We start from the raw sequence: 21,653 nt of genomic DNA, 5'->3' as shown, positions 1-21,653 counted from the left end.
AGAACATATCTAAATGCTATAGTTTTAAACCCGGTTTTAGAATACACAAATTAATAAATAGGCATCTAAATGAACCCTTTCATGCATTGAGGTGACTACAGTGGACAGCTATTCAAAAAGTTTTTTATTGTATATTGAGATCATATTTAATTGTAATATTTCCCAATTATACTATTTTTGCTGTATTTTTGATCAAATAAATGCAGCCCTGGTGAGATTAAGAGACTTCTTTCAAAACCTTAATGTTTCCAAACTTTTCCCTGGTAGAGTATGTCAGAAAATAGTTTCTTTTCAATCACTGTGGGGTGAATCAAAATTCCCATAACTATATTTTATCATGTACCCACCAGACACCCTCCCACAATAGCCATCAGTTTAATTAATGAGTCTTCATTAAAGTAGCTTTTTGAGATCAGGTCAGGATGAAACCAAAGGCATTTAATTCATTTAAGTGTGGTTTGATACTTCAAAATTAAGATGATTGACAACTTACAGCCTTACAGTAAACAGCTTTAAACTATATAACAAACTCACAGTACAATGAAAGAGAGTCAAACATCTCACTAATACTCCAGCTACAAAGATGAATTTGTTAAGGCACATTATATCATAAATGACAATGCAAAAAATGGAGAGCAACTCGGAATCACAAATAAGTACATACATACACATACAGCAATAAAGCTGCATAATATTAAAGATTGTAAACAATTATCACTTTACATACTGAAAGATATACTACAATATGAACAGAAAATTACCTGATAATGTGTAAAATAGTGAGGTTAATGGCATTTTGGCACAGAGAACACACCATTTGTATGACACACATTTTTGTTAATTTTCCAATCTCAGACCACCAGAAAATCATCTTTCTGCATGCTGATTCCAATGAAACAAGCACTGCATCACTTTTATCTGAATTTTACTGAATGCAGAGGTCATTCAGAGGTCCATATTTACAACCACACACACAGTCTGCGTTGATCCGTCTCTCAGCGTGGAGAACGTCGAGGTTTGAATCTGTCCCAGCCGGGTCTGTAGGTCCAGCTGTTCTCTGGGAGCAGCATGTCCTTCAGTCTGTCTGGCAGGGGCAGGGCTTTCACCTTCTCCTCAAAGGGCCAGGGCTGCAGACAGCGGCGGATCAGTCTCTGGCAAAGGCATCTGAGTGGCAGCGGCCGGCTCTCTTGCTCCTCTAGTTTGCTGTAGAGCTCCAGTAGGGGCTGATGGGTAGAGACCTGGTCCAGAACGGGCAGTTGTGAGCGGGGGAAGAGAGGAGGAACGACAGGAGAGCAGATCCTGGCCAGATCCAACAGCGCTTCAGCTTTGGCTAAAACATCAGCCACCTCCACGCCGTCTAAAGGCTCACGGAGAGCTTCAGCGAGACGGGTGAATATTAATTGTTGACCCGTCCAGTAGGAGGCGCTGTGGTGAGAGCAGACGAAGGAAGCGCCGTGCTGGAGTAGAAGGGCAGTCAGGGGAAATAGCAAGTCGAAGTTCTCCAGAATGGTGTAGGTTAGTGAATGTTCCCATTCTTCCCCGTCGGCAGCGTTCAAGCAGCAGCTGGGATCGGCACCGTGGCTGATCAGGAGATGTGCCACGTTGGTACAAAAATGGCCGATCTTCTTTGCGTCCTCCATGCTGCTGTCCAGAGCTTCCTTCACTAGGAAGATCAGAGAGGACATGGGGGTCTCACCGTCATGTGTGGTGGCGTTCACATCTGCACCTGCAGGACAGATACTAGCGTTTAAAAACACAAGAAGAAATAAGCACAAGTGGTTTCCTTTCTTTTTACATTTAAAAGATAATAAATAAATAAATTATATTATATATATATATATAGTCACACACACCAATCAGGTATAACATTACAATCTAATATTGTGTTGGTTCCCCTTTTGCTGCCAAAACAGCCTGACCCGTTGCACCATGTACTCCACTAGACCCCTGAAGGGGCCAGCCTTCGCTCCCAACGTGCATCAGTGAGCCTTGGCCGCCCATGACCCTGTGACCGGTTCTCCACTTGTTCTCTTGGAGCACTTTTGATAGATACTGACCACTGCAGACCCGGAACACCCCACAAGAGCTGCAGTTTTGAAGATGCTCTGATCCAGTCGTCTAGCCATCACAATTTGGCCCTTGTAAAACTCGCTCAAATTCTAACACTTGTCCATTTTTCCTGCTTCTAAAAACATCAACTTGTAGACAGAGGGTGCTTCCCAATTCTTATTTGTGCATCCTTTTTTCCTTTCCTAACTTCCTTTCCTCGCTCCTTAGCTTTACCCCTTCAGGATGTGAGGGAAGGACGTGAGGAAAAGACGCGAGGGCGGAGGAATTGAATCATGTGAAATGATATCCTCGCTCCCTTCAACATCATTTTAAAGCATTGTCAATTAATGATGACTCAACACCGCTGGATTTAGTCGGGATTCTTGAACATTAGCGATAACTATATTGTAAGCTTCAGCCTCCACAAAATACCACATTTGTCCAAATTTTAATAAATATTACCAGTTATTATTAAGTTATTAACTGCTTTTTATTCATTGTATGGTATTAGTTTCTATTTGTTTCTTTCATTTTCTTGTGCTTTGATATAATTCTGCAACTGTCAGGTGTTGTTATTTGACAAACATTTGTGTCTTGTACATGTAAACATATTAATAATAATGAATAAACTGTGGCATGATGTAAAGGGGGAGGAGAATTAAAGCTTGCGTCACGTTTAGTCGATAAAACACTTCCGCAAAGGATCCACCTGTGTATCCTCGCTCATGACTCCACAGTAGGCCTCCTCACTCCTCCATCCTCGCGGTGCAGTTAGAGAATTGAGATCTACAAGATGGCTGAGCTCCATCGGTTTCCGGGTCATAGGATGAAGGACAGAGGAGCGAGGAAACGAGGAGGGATATTGAGAAACACCCAGAATATTCACTTCCTGCCTAATATATCCCACCCACTAACAGGTGCCGTGATGAAGAGATAATCACTGTTATTCACTTCACCTGTCAGTGCTCATAATGTTATGCCTGATTGGTGTATGTATGTATGTATGTATGTATGTATGTATGTATGTATGTATGTATATATATATATATATATATATATATATATATATATATATATATATATATATATATATATATATATATATATATGTATATATATATATATATATATATGTGTATATATATATATATATATATATATATATATATATGTATATGTATATATATATATATATATATATATATATATATATATATAATTTTTTTAATTACATTTAGAAATAAAAAATATTTTTAAAGAAATAAAAAATTAAACAAAATTCTGATTAAATCTGTTGCCTAATGTCAGAACTGATGTTTTAGATGAAGCACCTCTCTGTAGAAGCATCTCTATATTGTCCACATTATTGACAGTGAGTCCATCACTGCTGGCCAGAGCATGAAGCAGCGCAGTTTTTCCTGCAAAAGCACGTCCAACACAATAAACAAAGTTAGAATCAAAACTGTTAAGAAGCCAAATTTTTATTTTTATTTTAGAAGAATTAAATAAAATACCATTTTTGTCTTTGGCATTCACATCAGCACCCAAGTCCAGAAGCACACGCAAACACGGCAGCCTATCCGCCTCCTCGCTGGCCAGGTCAAGAGGACTGCTTTCATGGATCTATTGCAGAGACAAAAAAAACATCATTGCATGACTATAACAGTAAATGCTACTTTATAAGATACATGTTCTCACCCGGTCCCTCTTGTCGATTTCAGCTCCGTCAGATATCAACATCTCCACCATGTCTGGCTTGTTCCTCAACACTGCGATGTGTAAGGGGTTGTAGTATGATACAGGATCTGGAACAAAAAAAAATACATTTGAGATGATAATGAGGATGAGAATCACAAAAATCACATTGACGTCGTCTTTAGCATCTCCGGACCTTCAAAGTTGAGATCAGCTCCAAAACGCAACAGCACCTTTGCGGCGCTGACCAACCCAAGATCAGCCACTCGAAACAGGGAGTAGCTGATTCCCTGCATGAAGACGGGAGACTGGGACTCTCTATCCAGAAGCTCAGCGAGAGCCCTTGAGATGCTTTCTTCACCGTCTGGCCTATGAAACGCAGGATATAAAAATGCAGTGCATACAATTCTGTCATCGTCTGCTCGGTGCAGTCTTTAAAATGCAGTCGAGATGCTGACCTTTCTCCTCCTTCTGTTCCCAGGACACACATCACAGCATCCACCAGCGGCTGGTACTCGTACACGATCCTCCTGAAGCCGTGGAGGAAAGGCATATCGTCTTTCCTTTGTCCCACAGTCTCTTCACGCTTTAAAACAGTACAAACTCATGCAAGACTCTAAAAAACATATATAACATTCATTAAAACATACATAATACACTGATATTATATAATGCACTGAAGATCTTGCGTGGAAACTGAATTAAGGTATACAAAAATATAATTATATTAAAAAACAACCATTGAATGCGTTTCAAGCTTGAAAATAATGCACATTCATGCATGAGAAGAGACTCATTTTATCAGATGGACCACACCTCTGAAAAAACGGTCAGCTCGATGCTTCACATGCATGAAAATATTAAGTAATTTAACTCTTTATAAGATGTCTTTAAAATTACAGCGTCTGAATTAATATGATAAACATATACACTAGATTTATTCATTTTGTTAGCTGTTTTATGTAGTGGGGTTGTTACTTGCCTGCTAGCTGGCTGCCTTTGTATATACAGTAAGTAATCAGTGTTCAAGACTGCTAAAATAATTTTTTAACAACATATATTTAAATAATGTGTGTTTCATTCATGTTTGTTTGTTTTTCGCTTTTAGCTTACCCACTGCAGAACCGGAAGTAGTTCCTCCCACATGTTAGGTTACAATGTGAAAAGCGCTGTCGTGTGGGAATTCTTTCCTTTCAAAATAAAAGTTTATGACAAAAATGTATATTTATTCTGCCTTCTCGCGCTATGATACATTTCCTACTACCCACTTCTGAAGTCGTACGAGCTCATCGCATCACATTTTAAGTTGAGAGGGCGTTCGTCAAATTTTGTAATTGTTCATTTCAAAATAAAAGCCTTAACATATAAAACCCTTCAAAATTAACCCTTTGAATTACCCTTAAAAAATCCAATCCGAGTCAATCGATTTATTTAAATATTCTACTAAAAACACATTTTATAGCCAACAATTTATTTATGATACTGGAAAATACTTTAAATATATTGAAGATTTAATTGTTAGCACAATATCAACAACAAAGAAGTGTGTGTGCAATTATTAACTTGAGGAGGCCTATTCATATTTCAAACTTGAAAATATAGGCTGAATTTACACTGAACGTTTTCATTAAAGCAATTGTTTCAAAAGTCACAAATCATAATTCTCCATCTCTCTTATCTGGTAATATGTGCACAATACTGCTTAAAACTTAAGTTCAAAAAAGGATTTGAACTAAACTTCCTGTGTGCCTACAACTTCCCCATCTTCAAAAGACCCGCTGATGTGAAGTTTCCATTAAAACGTCAACAAATCCAAGGAAAACATAGATAGACCAAATGTAGCTTAGTGTGATTAAATTTATTGATTTCCACAAGGCATAAATACAGTAGTGTTACTGTGCAAGCGAACACAACTTCAGTGACACACTTGTCACAAACGTTCTCATTCTCACACACTTACTCACAAAGACACACAATGCACAACGGTGAACAAATTATTATATTAAAGTCTTCTCTCTTAAGTTACACATGTATGACCACAAAGCACTGATGAAGTGCACATAGTCGCAATCAAGCATCACATCCAAAACAACACCAATAGAAATATCAGCCCTAAAACAAAGATTAGAGAATACAAGATTCTTTCATGGTCCACAAGTTAGCTCAGACTCATTCATTCATCACACATTTACAGTAGGAGTTTCATTGCACGTGATTCAAGCCAGCCTGAATGGAAGATGCTGTAGCCAAGGTAGGGAAAGCTTGCAGTTGCCGTGATTACTTCTGCTCCCGTCTCCAGATGATCACCATTCCGGTGGCGTCGGAGGAGGCCAGCAGGCTTTCGTCGCAGTTGAAGCTCACGTCCAGGACGGGCACGCTGTGACCCTGCAGCTTGTTAACGATGGCCTTAGTGTTGCGCTCGACGTCGAAAAAGTAGACACATGCGTCCTCACTGCCAGTGACTACATGAGAGAAGAGGAGAGCAAGGACTTACTTACACTGGCTTTGTTCCCAATCATAGTGAGCTTTCTAAACGAAAAGGAACCTCGTAAGTGATACGAGTGATATATGTCACACAAACAGGAGATTGATGAATTCAATAGTTATTCATTAGCTTGTTGCTAACCTAAAAACATATAAAATCCAGAGGTGGAAAGTAACAAATTACATCTATTCTCGTTACTGTAATTGAGTAGTTTTTCTGTGTACTTCTACTTTTTTAAGTAGTTTTAAAAATCTGGAATTTTACTTTTACTGAAGTACAATTTGATTGAAGTATTGTACTTCGCTACATTTTAAACCACATCCGTTAGTGAGTAAAAATATATCATTAATGCAAAGGGGAGGGGAAAAAATTTGATCAGACTAGATTAGAATAATTGTTTAATACAGTGATGTTTTCTGAGATAAGTTGTCATATCGTGAAAATCTCATTCTATCACAACCCTACAGGGGAGAGTCCCCCACCCCCACTGTTAAAAAAGTAACTCGGTATCTTATACTCTGAGTACATTTTAAATGAGATAGTTTTTACTTTTACTTGAGTAAATTTTTAGACCAGTAATTTTACTTGTACTTAAGTAAAATTTCATTGAAGTAACAGTACTTTTACTTGAGTACAATATTTTGTTACTCTTTCCACCTCTGATAAAAAATCATGTAAACATTACTATTCAAAATACTTTTTTTCTGAAAGAAATTAAAGGGATAGTTCACCCAAAAATAAAAGTTGTTCCAAACTTGTATGAGTTTCTTTGTTCTGCTGAACACAAAAGAAGATATTTGGAAGAATGTCTGTAACAAAGCAGAGAGAACAACCATTGACTACCCTAGTATTATTTCCCCTACTATGGTAGTGAAGGGTCTGCTTTGTTACAAACATTCTTCCAAATATCTTCTTTTGTGTTCAGCAGAACAAAGAAACTCATACAAGTTTGGATTTGAGGAACTTGAGGAAGAGTAAATTATGACAGAATTTTCACTTTTGGGTAAACTATCCCTTTAATACTTTTTCAAGAAGGATGCATTAAATTGATCAAAAATGACATTTATAATGTTCTTCTGTACTTTCTATTAAAGCAGCACTAGGTAACTTTTCAACCTTCATAATATATTTTTTAAGACTCTTGTGATGATAAATCGACTTACAATAGGTTGAATGACACGTCTGCCATAGCCTGATGGGGTCTGTATCGTTTTTAATCGTACTTTTAAACTTCGGGTTTCGGGTAGTAACCAGAGAAAAAGAAAAGAACTACAAAATTCGACTGCTTTACGGCACATACGTCACTTCCACCAACACCCACACTTCCTTACATTCGGACGTGCGAGCCCAACTTTGTTCGTCGGATAATATAGTCATGTCCGAAGCAGCAGAGACAAATAAGAAAGAAAAGGTTTTGTTGGAGGAAAGCAATAAGAGGAAACCCCTGTTGTAGGATGACAGCTCTTACGACAGTAGTTGAGGATTATTATTTTTTCCAAACTGTAGGGGGACCCCGAGAGCAAAAGTAGCCAAGTGCGGCTTTAATCAAAGAATGCAGAAAAATATATTGCAGTTCCACATGAATATTAAGCAGCTGTTTTCAAAATTAATTTAGCTGTTATGCTCATGCTCAAACGTGCCGAATCAGGGACAGTTGCGCTCAGTCTGTGTTTATAGTTGGTGTGAAAAATCATGCATTGTACTGTATCTAAGATTCTAGTTTTAGAATTTAAGAACCAGCTGTTGCCAGTCGTCGTCCAAAAGATTTAATTTAAACATGTTTAATATTTGAGACTGACACAGGCGATTATGCAGAGGTGATGCGTTCTCTGTCAAACATCATTCTTGTAATTTTATCAAACATAATCTTTTTTCTTTTGTATTAATTCATAAGTTAACATTGCAAGTTAAGTTTTAGGCTATTCATTTTGTGCTGCAGATGGAGAAAAATAAAATAAAACTGCATTCTGTAGAAAAATTTCAGAACATTTACTATATTTTGATCATTACCACAGACATCAGAGTTTATATCTGAACTATAAACATTTATCCCAGTACTTTTGTGATTAATGTGAATTATTTTAAGTTGGAAATAATGAAACTGAGTGGCTGAAAATACTTTTTGTAAAGCTGGGTTGCCAACTCACATTTGGAATGAGATACGCTTTCAGGATCTGTCTCAGGCTCTTACTCTGCCCAGGCAAATCTCAAGCCAAATTGGCAACCCTGCTTTTGATATGAAACAAAGTCACAGCTTTCAAATTTTGAAAGCTTTAATATGAAATTAAAACAACAAATTCAGTTTTGGCACACTTAATATGACATGTTGAAGAGCTGTTGAAAAACAGACTTGCAAGGTTGCGACATGCTTTGATCTAAAATTGCTAAATAAAACCGGAAACCGAGGGTAGCGCCGATATGACTCAACTGACAGGCGACTCCCTCAGATGTCCCAGCTCCTTGGTTAAAATAGCAATTTTCTCACAATTTACAAATAGTTTGAATCATTTTGGGATATTGTAAGTACACAACTTAACAAAATATATAACAATGGCCTGATGTTTTTAAGATATTTTCCTGAAAAATGTTTACACAGTACACCTTTAATTAAAATAATAATAATAATTATATATACAGCTCTGTAAAAAATTAAGAGACCACTTAACATTGATTTCTCACTGTTAAGTAGTCTCTTAATTTTTTACAGAGCTGTATATATATATATATATATATATATATATATACAATTATTATTATTATTATTTTATATTTATATGTATTTGCAGCAATTTTTGGTAAACATTAGGCCTACAGTACATGTGCATCGATTATTACAGTGATGAAGAGGAAATATGTTAATGTTTTTATTGTATTTAACCCTTACATAATTTTTTATTTGAAAGATGGTTTATATTTCTTGTATGTATCGAATAATTTTGTTTGTTAATTTTGCAATAAAAAAATAAAAAAATAAAAAATATTTGTGCAATAATGATGGTCTATTAATACCCACTAAAAAACGTTTTTTTTTTTCAACAAAAAATATACATATATACCCACTAGTCTGGTCATGAGTATTCCAGGTCATAACTGCTTACTTATTTTTAGGTTTTGCATTTGAATAAATATTTAGACATGATCAAACACTAGATTTCTTTAAATGTGAAATTTAAGAAAGTTAATAACTTGCATCCTAATTTTTATAATGATACTTATACAAGCACACACAAGTGAATATTAAGGAATGCAAGTAAATACTGAAGGCCTTTATTAACCCCCCGTAGTCATGAGCAGTTATATGATCATAGATGCACTTCTATGGACTTAAAAAATGACCCGACAGTCAATGCCAGTATCATGACAGACATGACGTAGGAGTAGCGTAAAGCTCAGGTAAGAGTAGACACTTCTTGCACTTCAAACAAATAGGGCTGGGAGAAGGCCTTTATTAACCCCCTGGAGCCATATAGATTACTTTTATGATAGATGGATTCACTTTTTTGGGCTCACATTGTAAAGCTTGGAAGATCTAGGATATTTTATAATATATCTCTGATTGTGTTTGGCTGAAAGAAGAAAGTCATATACATCTAGGATGGTTTTAGGGTGAGTAATATATGGGATAACTATCCCTTTAAAAAAGAAGTAATTATAATGACTCTGAATGTAAACGGTCACAGATCAGATCATGATTCTGGTCTTACCAACACAGGCTCCCTGTCTGAAGGACATCAGAGGACAGAAGATGCTGTGCAGCGGTTGGGATCCTTGTTGGATGGGGAAACTCCTCTTTAGCTGTAGAGTCCCCTCATTATCCACAACCCTGTCAACACCAGTTCACACTGATCAATAATCATCTTAGCCAAGAGAAAGTGACAATCTGGATTGGTGTTAGGTGCATTCTAACCTGTAGAGCAGTAGTTTGTTTACACAGGCGTTGACAAGCAGCGACGGATCCCGTGCCTCTCGGCTGATCCATGAGCGGGCGGAGATGCTGGAAATAGAGCTGCCCTCATTCACCACCAGTCTCTTAGCTTTGGTCAGTTTTCCTGTAGAAGGAAAACCTCGGCTTTACATAAACACCAACACATCAATCATACTCTCATTTACATTCATATGGTTTTCAGACTTTCACAATCTAGAACCAGCAGGAAACATATTTGTACCTGTGGCCATGTCAAAGAGGAAGGAGAAAATGCTTCCCCTGTCATCCCCAGCCCACAGGATTCTTCCTGGTGCATCGAATGAGAGAGAAAGCACTTGACCGGTCAGTTTACTGGAACCTCCTTTCACTTTCTTCCCAGTGGAGATGTTCACCACCTGCAGGTGATGTTTGCTGTTGCCAACCTGGGCACGGATAACAAAGGACACATTTGATATCTCAAAACTATCATACAGTAGACAGGATGTAGGGTAGGAAATGTGGCAGATGAATACCCAAATGTACCAAACATTTTCATATTTTATATTTTCACAATTCAAATATATATTTTAAAAAAACTAATGGTATACAGGAAATTAAACAATCATGCAAAGACTTCTGTAGCTCTCTTTTCGGTCTTGGTTAAAGGTGCAATCAGTAATTTGTGTTTATGATGCAGCATTGTAAGAAAGCAAATATAAAAGGTTACCAAGTGAGTGAATTTCATTTAAGTATATATATATTTTAAAAGTACAGTTACTTTCTTTGTACTTTAGAAGTTATTTATTTCTAACTGTGCAATCTGAATAATAAATAAATATATTTCCCCATGATTCCAGTGCTCGTCTTCTCGTTAACAGTGTTTTTCTCTTACTGAGCATATTTCATACCTGTTGATTGATATAAAGGATTGCTTGTGTGCTCTGGTGCGTGGTGCTTGCCTTAAATAAATGTAATGATATTAAATATTTAATTAATTTTAAACATTAGGCTAATGCAAACAGCATATAGGAGAATGAATGGTAGTCAACTACTTCGAATAAAAGCATTCTGGGCAAAAACTATTACATACAATAAAATTATTGACAATGAAAATTGACAGAATCCTAGTGATTATTAAATTATTAAATTGAAATAAATAAATGTTTGTACTGATCTTATTAATCAGGACTCACACACTTCAGCATTACGGTCACTAGTTTAGATGAGCACTGACACCCAGTGGTGAAATAATCACGTATGTTTAACAGCCGCTGCTTTCCCAGATCGGCTTAGCTTGGATTAAAAGTTCATGTTTCGTTGAGTTTGGAATATTCTTTAGATAGTCACAGCAATCATAAGAATATATTTTCTCCTGTCCTTGAAAATATCCTCTTTACATTGTCTTGCAGACAATTACTTTAGGTGTTTAGTCAGCTAGGTGACTAAAGCACATTGGAAATGTGTCACAAAGTTCAGTGCAATTAGTCTTTAACTTTTATTTTACATTCACACTGGGTTTTTTATTTACCTATAACTAAAATGTTATGTTTGCTTTATGCAGACACAAATAATGAGAATTAAATAATGTAGAAAATTAAAGTGAATCTAGCTTTGTGTTATAATTGAAACATGAGTCTGAGTTTGTTTGGAGCATTCACATTAAGACAAAATCACTGCAGAAGTAAATAAAGTATGAAATATAGAATCAAGTTTTAATAAAAAAGAGTTTCTTTAAGCATGTAATGCTGCTTCTATGCAATGGTATTTCAGGTCAAATGTCATTCAGAGATGTTTTATAGGTCGCCCAACTCACCCAACACAGTGGCTGGCAGATTTATGCATTTATGCTATGTTGAACTCAATAAATGTAATCACATTAGCTGAATTATGCTACATTTGGTCTCTCAGTAAAATCACCCACCATTGCACACAAAGTACTCTTTTTTGGTTGATGACACATGTTAATTTCATACCCTAATAGGATTAACTGAAAGGGATGATGGCATTTGTTACAGCAGTGTTTAATCAGCATAAACAATTCCCTTTCCCAAAAACGGATAAGTCTGTCACTCAAAATTATCCTATTCTAGGGGACAAAATTACCAATATTTGTTTCTTTGGAACAGGTAAAAAATGCCTTTCCTCTATAGTCTTTATGACAAACAGAATATTGCAAATATATGGTCATTAGAAAAAACATTTATAATTACCCTACTGTTCAATAGTTTGGTGTCAGTAATCCAATTCAGGATTTTTAGAATAAGAAATTAATACTTTTACTCACAAGGATGCAATAAATAAAAAAGTGATAAAGCATTTCACATTGTTAAATTATTAAAAATAGAAATCATTTGTAACAATGTAAAAATCTTTATCACTTTTTTTATTTATTGCATAATGAAAATAAATTTCATTTAAAAATTTTTTTTATGAAATTACATTTATTAATTTCTTATTTCTACAAAAGATTTCTATTAAAAATAATACGTCTTTATCACTTTTTTATTTAATGCATCCTTCCTGAGTAAAAGTATTAATCTCTTATTTCTAAAAATCATGAATTTGATTACTGATATTTTGAACATTCTACTCATCAAAGAATCCTGAAAATATTTACTGGTTTCCACAAAAATATCAAGCAGCACAACTGTTTTCAACATTGATAATATTAAGGTCAATGACCTTTGTAGGTCTATCCAATTGATGTCTTTCCTGGATCGGTTGAAACACGCCCCATAATCGCAGCCCAATGGAGCAAACCAATCAGAGCAACAAAGCGACGCATTGTCAAATGTCAACAGACAGAGCTCAACTGCACTGTTGCCAAGTCCGCGTTTTTTTCTGCGGTTGTTTTCTATGTCCAAGGGTTGAAGCGACTATTATGTGATATAAAGACCCGTGAGTGCGGATTTTAGCAGCAACCTTGCCAAAATAACACACATTTTACCCCCCAAACACCATTTTCCCCTTGGCAAAAAAAAAACTTGGCAACCCTGTCTGCACACGCGCTGGAATAAACGATCTTTGCCGGTGTTGTAAAAAAATAAAATAATTTATTGATACACAGAGTAATTACCCAACATGATCAACATCTTTGAGAGAAATTATGAAGGTGATGCAGATACAAACAAGCTCTCCGTTGAGGATTCGAGTAAATATAATCTAAGCCCCTTTGATGACGTGATGATTACGTTACTGTTGATCATCTGTCCGTCATCATCTAAAGCCCACCTTGATGATTTCATTTGTCCGAACAGTTTCTGTTCAGAGATAATTACCCCTCTATGGAGCAATGCCAGACCGAACTGCCCGACCTAAAAATGTTGTGGGCGGGGCTAAGTTCGGCTGGCATCCAGGCTAGAAGACTGGAGCAATGATGCTGAAAATTCAGCTTTGATCACAGGAATAAATTACATTTAATATAAAGTATATAAAGTAGTTATACGATATTACAGTTTTTTACTGTACTTTTTGATTTAAAAAAATGCAACCTTAAATTTTTTTTGAATTTTAAGGTTGAAACCAAACCTGAACCCAAACTTTTGAAAGGTAGCGTACTGTATATAAGAAGCGATAATGTTTGCCATTTGGGCTCACCACAGTCAGGTTGTTGTTCATTGGCTGAAAGGTGCAGCACAGCAGCTCACTGCCCTCTGGGTCGACCACCTCCCGGATGCAGCGGCCATCCTCTGTGTTCCAGATTCGCAGAGTGCCATCTTTGGACGTGGATACAATGATGTCATTGCTAAGAGACCAGGCAAAGTCAGTCACAGGCCCAGCATGGCCCTTCAGTGTCACCTTTACAGTTGGTGGAGGTGGGGACAGTGTCATGATTGACAATGTCCCATCCAATGAGCAGCAGGCGAGGAGGTGTTTGTCATCATTAGCAAACTGCAATCGGGGAACTAAGGAGAGAAAATTATTTAAATGAGAGGGTAAAACAACAGTCCCGACCCAGGACTTATGGATACTTTTAAACATTTACATGCACAGGAAAATTATCAAATGCAATTGTTAGTCAAACTGGTAGTCTTAATGAGGTATTCATAAATACAGTTGCAAATCAATATATCAGATTAGTGAAATAGATGCAATGCAAGGAATTAAACAACAATATTAATCAAATACCAAGAAGAAATGAAAGTTGCTGCTTTTCATGTATTTTTCTGTCCTTTGTTTTGTCAGTCAGTGTTTTTTTTTTATTATTACTTATGAACTGTGCTTTTGTTGTGATATCAAAATTGGTATCAAGGATAGTGGTCAACTAATATATTGATCAATATATGGCTTTTTTTTTAATCAACATCAGCTGATATACTTTTTGTTTAGAAAAAAAAATCTGCTGTAAAAATAAGCATTTTAACATGGGTGGTTTCTAGAAGACAGTCAATGAATTGCAGTTTAAGTCAATTCCATTTTGGATTCAACATGGAATTGACTTAAATGAAGGTTGCCGCTTGGAAATTAACATTTCACTCACCAGCTGAGTCGACATGCTGGTCAAAGATGTGGTGCATGCCGGCAAAAGCGTAGTTTTCACTAAGGGTGGTGTCACCTGCCATGGCCCTACTGGCTTCTGCCACTGAGGTGGGCACCAGGCTACCTGGAGGTCTGACACATAAGATGTTATCATTTATTATTATTTATACACAGTGAAAACACACTCTAATTAGTAAAATAGCTAGGGTTAGTGGGGTTTACCTTTCATCATACACCGCCCTGTTCATCTGGGCTTGTAGCTGGTATGAACCACGGCTTACTGATCTCCGGTGGCCTCTGGCACCCTGAGCCCTGGGATCCTCCTCAAAGTCCTAATAAAAAGATGGAAAAGAGAGTAAAAAAAGACCAAGAAAAGAAGACAGCAGGCAGCAACGGAGGGTGATTTTAGAGTTTAGCACTACAACAACAACAATATAGAGCCCATCATGCACAAAAGAGCTCGCAATCTACATGCACTGCAGCTCTCACACAACACATTGGCCTGGATCTGGATTGCTAATTATCTAGGACTATATAAGTAATGTCTCGCCCCCTCTGACTGTGTTTTTGTGGGGCTTATTTCAGCCCAGAACTCCTAATCCACATTTCTCGAACCCTCTTCCCTGTTTCTGAATGCACCTAACCTCCATGCGATCCAGTGTGGTGCGGGAACTGCGCACACTGCTGGCTCTGAAGCTGCTCTGCTCTGACAGAGGCCCGTAACGCAGGGCGAGCAACTGACTGCGCAGACGCAGATACTGCCTGCGCAGCCCCGGCTCAAAGCCACACTTGGCATTCTCGCGGAGCAGCTGGCTGCGCCGGCGGATGTACTGTGTGCGGAACTGGGGGAACGTAGGTGTGCGGTAAGCATTGTACCTGAGGAATAAGACAGGGAGAGGCAGAAAGACATAGGGAATAACATAAGACACCATTAGTCCCTATGCATGTAAAAAAAAACATACACATGTATGCATGGAGTCTCACTCCAATGTCAATCTTGCACACACCTTGCGTCCACTGCCAGCACCTGCTGCCAAACAGCAGCCATGAGATCCTCAGAAACAGAGAGATGCAGGACACACAAGGGCTGCAAAAACAAAAACAAATAATACACTGTTTTATAAATTATGAGCATTATGTGTATCGTTCTGTTGAGTTGTGATATGATTCCAAGTTTTCTATATGCAACTGTGGTTAAAAAGAATGCATGAGAAACAAAAAAATCAAAATCAATTTATATTGTGTAAGGAAAATATTGAATGTAATATTATTAAGAAAACTAAAATAACTTTCAAAAATACTAAATATGGCTTTTACATTTTGTCATATTAATATAACTAATTGTTAAAGTATTATCTTGAAGATATTTACTTAGCTGACAACTCACATGAGATGTTTCCAAAAAAATTAAAATTAAAAAAGTATATATATATATATATATATATATATATATATATATATATATATATATATATATATATATATATATATATATATTAAAATATAATTGTAATTTCTATATTAAAATTTAAATAATATACTAAATGGTTGCAATTAATTTCTGACCATTCTTTAAAAAGTAGAATGAAATGTATTGAACGCGAATGTAAAGAATTTAATTTATTCATTTCATTAATATCTTAAGTGCACACGCATTAACTTTGACATTACTTTAAATACTTTTAGTACAAAATGAAGTCACATAAATCCAGTCTAATACAAATAGCTTGCTATTCTTGTATAACTGGTACATTAAAACATGGCTAACGTAAATACAAAATGTATAATAAATATGTAATCTCAAAATGATTCGTATTTATGCAAAACCTAAACAAATAGGTTTTTTTTAAATCAATGTTTTGACGCATTAGCCCCAGTTAGCAGGGATGCTAACAACAACAGCCGTGACACGCCGAATAATAAAAAGACAAATTCATGTCAATCACACAGGGGCTACAATTCCTCGCTAATAACCATTTCTGAATACCTTTATCTTATTGAAATATAATGTTAATGTATCATTTTATACTTAAAGGACACCTACCGTGCGAGATTCTCACCGGTTCATTCTGTCTGAAGGGACTGGCATGATCACGTGACCGACCCGCCCTGACAGCAGCTGATCTGCATATCATTGACGTCACTGCAGCGCGTGTAATGAGGACTGTCAAATGATTTGTATGTTGTTAAAGATGGACAGGAACAGCCGAGGGACTTGGCAACGAGAGTTAACGTTTACATTTATGTGGAGTAAAAACAAGTGTTTTCTTTAGATTTATTTTTAGTGCATATAGAATCAATCAGTTGCTAGGACCATCAGAAAAGCCATCTGTAGTTAAGTTCAGCTTTATGACAGATATCTCAGGAGAAACATCCTTCATACATAGCAAATAAAGGCTCACAAACTCTAAATATCTATATTGATATGTAAGCAATTATCTAAATATTTAACCAAATAACTTTTTTAAATATATATATTTTTTAAATTCCATAATTTTCTTATTAAGATTTTATATATATATATATATATATATATATATATATATATATATATATATATATATATATATATATATATATATATATATATATATATATATATATATATATATATATATATATATATATATATATATATATAAACTTCTTAATAAGATAATTATAGAATTTAAAAAAATATATTGACATTACTAAATTGACATTACTAATTGACATTAGCCAATTGTTCTGATAGCTATGCACAAATAAAATAAAATAACAAAAACAAAAACAAAAAAAACAAACAAACAAAAAAAAATATATATATATATATTTTGTGCATAGTTATCAGAACAATTGGCTTTCCAAATATATTAATATATAAACAATTATCTAAATATTTAACCAAATATATATATATATTTAATTCCATAATTTTCTAATTCAGAAGATTATATATATATATATATATATTTTTTTTTTTTTCATAAAAATTTCATATTTTATTTTATTTTATTTGTCCCCAATTATCAGAACATTTGGCTTTCCAAATATCCATATTAATATATAAGCAATTGTTAGATTTATTTGATATTTTTTTATATTTGATATTTTTATAAATATTATTCACTTATATAACTATTGTCTATATAACTAACTATTGGATCAGAGAGTGTTAACCTACAGTTTCACACTAAATTGAACATTTCAAAATCAGGAATCATATCTGTGTTGAGGGAAAGGTTGAGGGAGCAAATCATAGATCTGTGTTCAGCAAAATAAAAGGATTAACTGTACAAAAGATATGATTCCACCTGAGCTCAGCAGAGACCCATCACAGGACAGTGCAGAGGCACAGCTGACAGGGCTCTTTGCTTGTTCCTGACGCCCTTTCCCGAAGGGGCCCCGCACATGGAGTCATTCAGTGGTCGGGGCCATAAATGAGGGCCGCGCCAGCGTTCACCACTGCTTATTCTAAAAGGACGCAAGAACCTTGGAGCGCAGCCAAAATGCCTGGAACAAAAGGTAGATATTGATCCAAAATATCTCAAAAAATATGTTTTTAATTAAGATTTTGTGAGATTTTTTAGATGAAATATTTAAATAATTCCACCTTTCATTTGACTTCTCTAAACTCAAAATCTTGTATAACCAAAACACCATAGTTGTAAATTAAACCAGGCATGCATGCAAAAAGTAATGTCCTGAATGTTTTAACAGGTAACAAGGCGGATAAGAAATCCACCACTAAGGTAAAAATTGCCCACAGCAAACTCATTGCACATATTGGAAAGTCACACATGCATAATTAATCTTTAAATGCTTTCTTGAAATTGACTTTCGATTTTTTTTGTCTTCTTGTAGCAACCTCAGAGTCCTAAGGAGCAGCCGAAGAAAGTTGATCAGAAAGGAGATGATGCCAAAAAGCAAGGAGGTAAATACTGACAACAGTACAGCAGTGAAGTACATGAAATACAAGCAAAAAATGTCAAAACACAAAATAAAGAACATTTGACAGCAAAATTTCTAACACACAGAACTGAGAGGTAAAATGCTTTCCATGGCTTATGAAAGTAAATGTTACAAATTTGATTCATTATTCAGTGTGTGTGAGACACAAATGAGAGAGAAGATTGCACATTTATTTCTTGCTCTCGGGGACAATGTGATTTTATTACGCTTGCTGTATGTTTCCAGTCAAAGCTATCTGTCTCTGTGTCTTCCCCTCGCAGGACAGCCGAAGGGAGAGAAGCAATAATTTCCAGGCCTTCGTGAAGCTGGCTCTGGAGACTCTCCTGGGCTCTTGTCGACGCAAGCATGAGGGCCCCCGCGGTAGGCAGGGCTGAGGTTTGCACCTCCCACCACCCAGCCAATCAACAGCATCCATCTGACTATCGCTAGACAGAGCTTGGCCTAAGCCTCCGACGTCTGTCCTTTCTGTACCTTCTCACATGGGTCTCGGGTCTGAATAACGCTGCTGATTCGCTCATTTGAAGTCGTGCCAATATCCCACGATTCCAGAGACTCTGTGACCCCGCCCTCATCTGCTCACATTTGACTCCGCCCGTGTCATGGTTCTCAACTGTGCTGTACATAAATTAACTGAGTTACAAATAAACATGATTTCATACACTTGGCATAATTTGGAATTTTGACTCTTTTTTTACTCATTTTTAAATCAAAATATTCACTTAATCAGAATACAGTCAATATTATTAAATGTTTTTTATTATGTTTTCTAATTTAATATATTTAAAAATGTCATTTATATCCGTGATGGCAGCATCATTAATCCAGTTTTCAGTCTAATATGTGATTTACTACTCAGTGTAGAAAACAACTGTGCTGCTTAATATTTTTGTGGCGATATATTTTTCAAGAACAGCATTTATTTGAAATAGAAAGCCCCATATCACCATGCTGTAAAACAAAATTAAAAAAAAAAAATAAGTTACCTGATTGCCTTAAAATTATGAGTTCATTGAAATTAAAAATTTGAGTTATAATACGATGAAAAATGTTAAGGATCGACAACCTTTATTCAAATATTATTTAAAAATGTTGTAAGCATATTGGGTAATTGTGTGTTTTATTTGTGATGACGCAGTGAAACATGCCACATTGTGCTATTTTCATGATTTATAAAAATTTTATGTGGTTCAGATACAGCAATATTTTGAGTTTCTATTTATTGAACCAATTTCCTTCATTGTATCAACTCAAATTTTTTATTTAAATAAACTCAAAATATTAAGGCAACCAGGTTACTTACTTTTTTAAGTTAAACCAATCATTTTTACAGTGTAACCCAAGACTGGTTTCCCACTAAAGCTAAGCAGGGTTGAGCCTGCTCAATACCTGGAAGACCAGTACCTGGGAGACCAAATGAGGAAAACCAGGTTGCTGCTGGAAGAGGTGATAGTGAGGCCAGCTGGGGGCGCTCACCCTGTGGTCTGTTTGGGCCCAGATGGGGACACGATACTGTAAAAAGCACCGTCCTTCGGATGAGATGTTAAACCGAGGTCCTGACTCTCTGTGGTCATTAAATATCCCAGGATATCCTTCGAAAAAGAGCATATAACCATGGAGTCGAAATCACATATAAATCAGGAAACACGATTCCTGGCTGCATGTCAACGGTTCAAATGATCTTTGGTAAGTTTTAAGGAACACTGACTATATTGAATCCAATCTTTAGTTTAAACGAATAATTGTTTGTTTTGCTCATGTTTTCCCAGTTTCCCCTAATAACTCCAGTCATGCAGCAGCTCTTCTGCCACTCAGTCCAGCTAAGGGTGCGTGCTTCGGTGGGAAAGTGACGTCAATGCATACCCTACTACTTTGATGAAAGACTGCATGTGAAAATTACAAAATATTCCTTTCATTGGGATAACGTACACTAATTAATCATTTGCATGTACTAAAAACTGGTTACATTGTGATTTTTTGCTGACGTTTGATATTTATTTAGTCAAACAATCCAAATCAATCCTGCAATCCATAGCATAATTCTATAATAATAAATGATGCTGTCAGGTGAGCACAGCTATTGCTCTGACAACATTTACCTTAATAAAACCATTGTATAGCGGCCACATGTAATCCAATGTCTGGCCAAGTAGACTTTAGACTAAAGCAGGTGTAGTGTAACCATGCATTAGGGACAGCGTTCAGGGACTGTACGAGCATGTACTGTATGTAATATTAAGCTGAGACAGCAAATATATAGGACGCATTTGTGCCAAGTGAAAGGAGGTGCATGTAGTCTCCTAACTAGATTATATTTGACACATGCAGAGCTTCTGTTTTATAGAATGTCAGAAAACAGAATGTCATTCCTTCTCTTGATTTAAACCACACCAGACAGATTGTGAGTGTGTGTGATCGCATATGCAGAGCCATAATCCTGTCAGAGTGATGAGGGCATTTCTCTCCTGATAAAAAAAAAAAAAGCCATTTATTTTTAATCTCAAGTAATGAATATTTACTTAGAGCAGCTAAGCTGTATCATATGTTGCCATTTACCCAAAGATGTCATGTGATGGATCCCTTATACTGTTTTATTTTTTCAGGGTTATTTTTAGAATTAAACTCATATTGAGGGAGATCAGATGCAGGATATGACTATATATAATAATATAATATAATATAGTATAATATAATATACAGTTATATTTATACTGAATGTCCGTGTGTGTGTGTGTGTGTGTGTGTGTGTGTGTGTGTGTGTGTGTGTGTGTGTGTGTGTGTGTGTGTGTGTGTGTGTGTGTGTACAGTATGTAATGTTTAGAGAACAATACAAATTACAATATTGTAGATAGATAGATAGATAGATAGATAGATAGATAGATAGATAGATAGATAGATAGATAGATAGATAGATAGATAGATAGATAGATAGATAGATAGATAGATAGAGTTGTGTATTTTATATTAAATTATTATATTGCCATAGTAAGGCAGAGCTTGTTTTAAAACCTGCCATAAACCACGGTTTACTAGACTATATTTACAAAAAATATAGTAATACGATTGTGGTACGTTTTCTTATAGTAGGCTACT

General features: G+C 35.9%; 2 protein-coding genes and 1 long non-coding RNA gene across 6 annotated transcripts; 1 reads left to right on the top strand and 2 right to left on the bottom strand.

Moving 5' to 3' along the window:
* Nucleotides 1–236: 236 nt before the first annotated feature.
* asb6 (ankyrin repeat and SOCS box containing 6) lies at nt 237–4,964 on the bottom strand. 3 transcript variants are annotated; one of them, XM_067414421.1, is made up of 7 exons: nt 4,858–4,964; nt 4,203–4,330; nt 3,941–4,113; nt 3,748–3,854; nt 3,564–3,672; nt 3,381–3,467; nt 237–1,726 (listed from the first exon to the last, which is right to left on the bottom strand). In XM_067414421.1, the coding sequence occupies exons 1-7, from the start codon at nt 4,888–4,890 to the stop codon at nt 996–998; spliced, it is 1,368 nt and encodes a 455-aa protein (XP_067270522.1). In that variant the 5' UTR covers nt 4,891–4,964; the 3' UTR covers nt 237–995. The 3 variants fall into 3 exon arrangements, with proteins under 3 accessions (XP_067270522.1, XP_067270524.1, XP_067270523.1); XM_067414423.1 differs by having other exon boundaries at nt 4,203–4,360; nt 4,858–4,912; XM_067414422.1 differs by having other exon boundaries at nt 4,203–4,360; nt 4,727–4,900.
* A 617-nt stretch (nt 4,965–5,581) lies between these two features.
* On the bottom strand, nt 5,582–16,733 carry wdr13 (WD repeat domain 13). The gene is made up of 10 exons (XM_067414420.1): nt 16,657–16,733; nt 15,620–15,699; nt 15,257–15,488; nt 14,835–14,944; nt 14,614–14,744; nt 13,731–14,038; nt 10,396–10,576; nt 10,137–10,278; nt 9,934–10,052; nt 5,582–6,206 (listed from the first exon to the last, which is right to left on the bottom strand). Exons 2-10 carry the CDS (start codon nt 15,658–15,660, stop codon nt 6,022–6,024), a joined length of 1,449 nt encoding a protein of 482 aa, XP_067270521.1. The 5' UTR covers nt 15,661–15,699; nt 16,657–16,733; the 3' UTR covers nt 5,582–6,021.
* A 1,106-nt stretch (nt 16,734–17,839) lies between these two features.
* On the top strand, nt 17,840–19,150 carry LOC137039169 (uncharacterized). Of its 2 annotated transcripts, XR_010897593.1 has the most exons (4): nt 17,840–18,116; nt 18,312–18,343; nt 18,456–18,525; nt 18,824–19,150. It is a non-coding gene; the product is annotated as an uncharacterized lncRNA (long non-coding RNA). The 2 variants fall into 2 exon arrangements; XR_010897592.1 differs by having other exon boundaries at nt 17,840–18,343.
* The last annotated feature ends 2,503 nt before the right edge of the window (nt 19,151–21,653 follow it).

This window comes from Pseudorasbora parva, chromosome 13, assembly GCF_024679245.1.
Source record: "Pseudorasbora parva isolate DD20220531a chromosome 13, ASM2467924v1, whole genome shotgun sequence".
In the NCBI taxonomy this organism is placed as follows: Eukaryota; Metazoa; Chordata; class Actinopteri; order Cypriniformes; family Gobionidae; genus Pseudorasbora; species Pseudorasbora parva.
The sequence above is the reverse complement of the archived record's forward strand: the minus strand, read 5'-3'. Positions and strand labels throughout refer to the sequence as shown.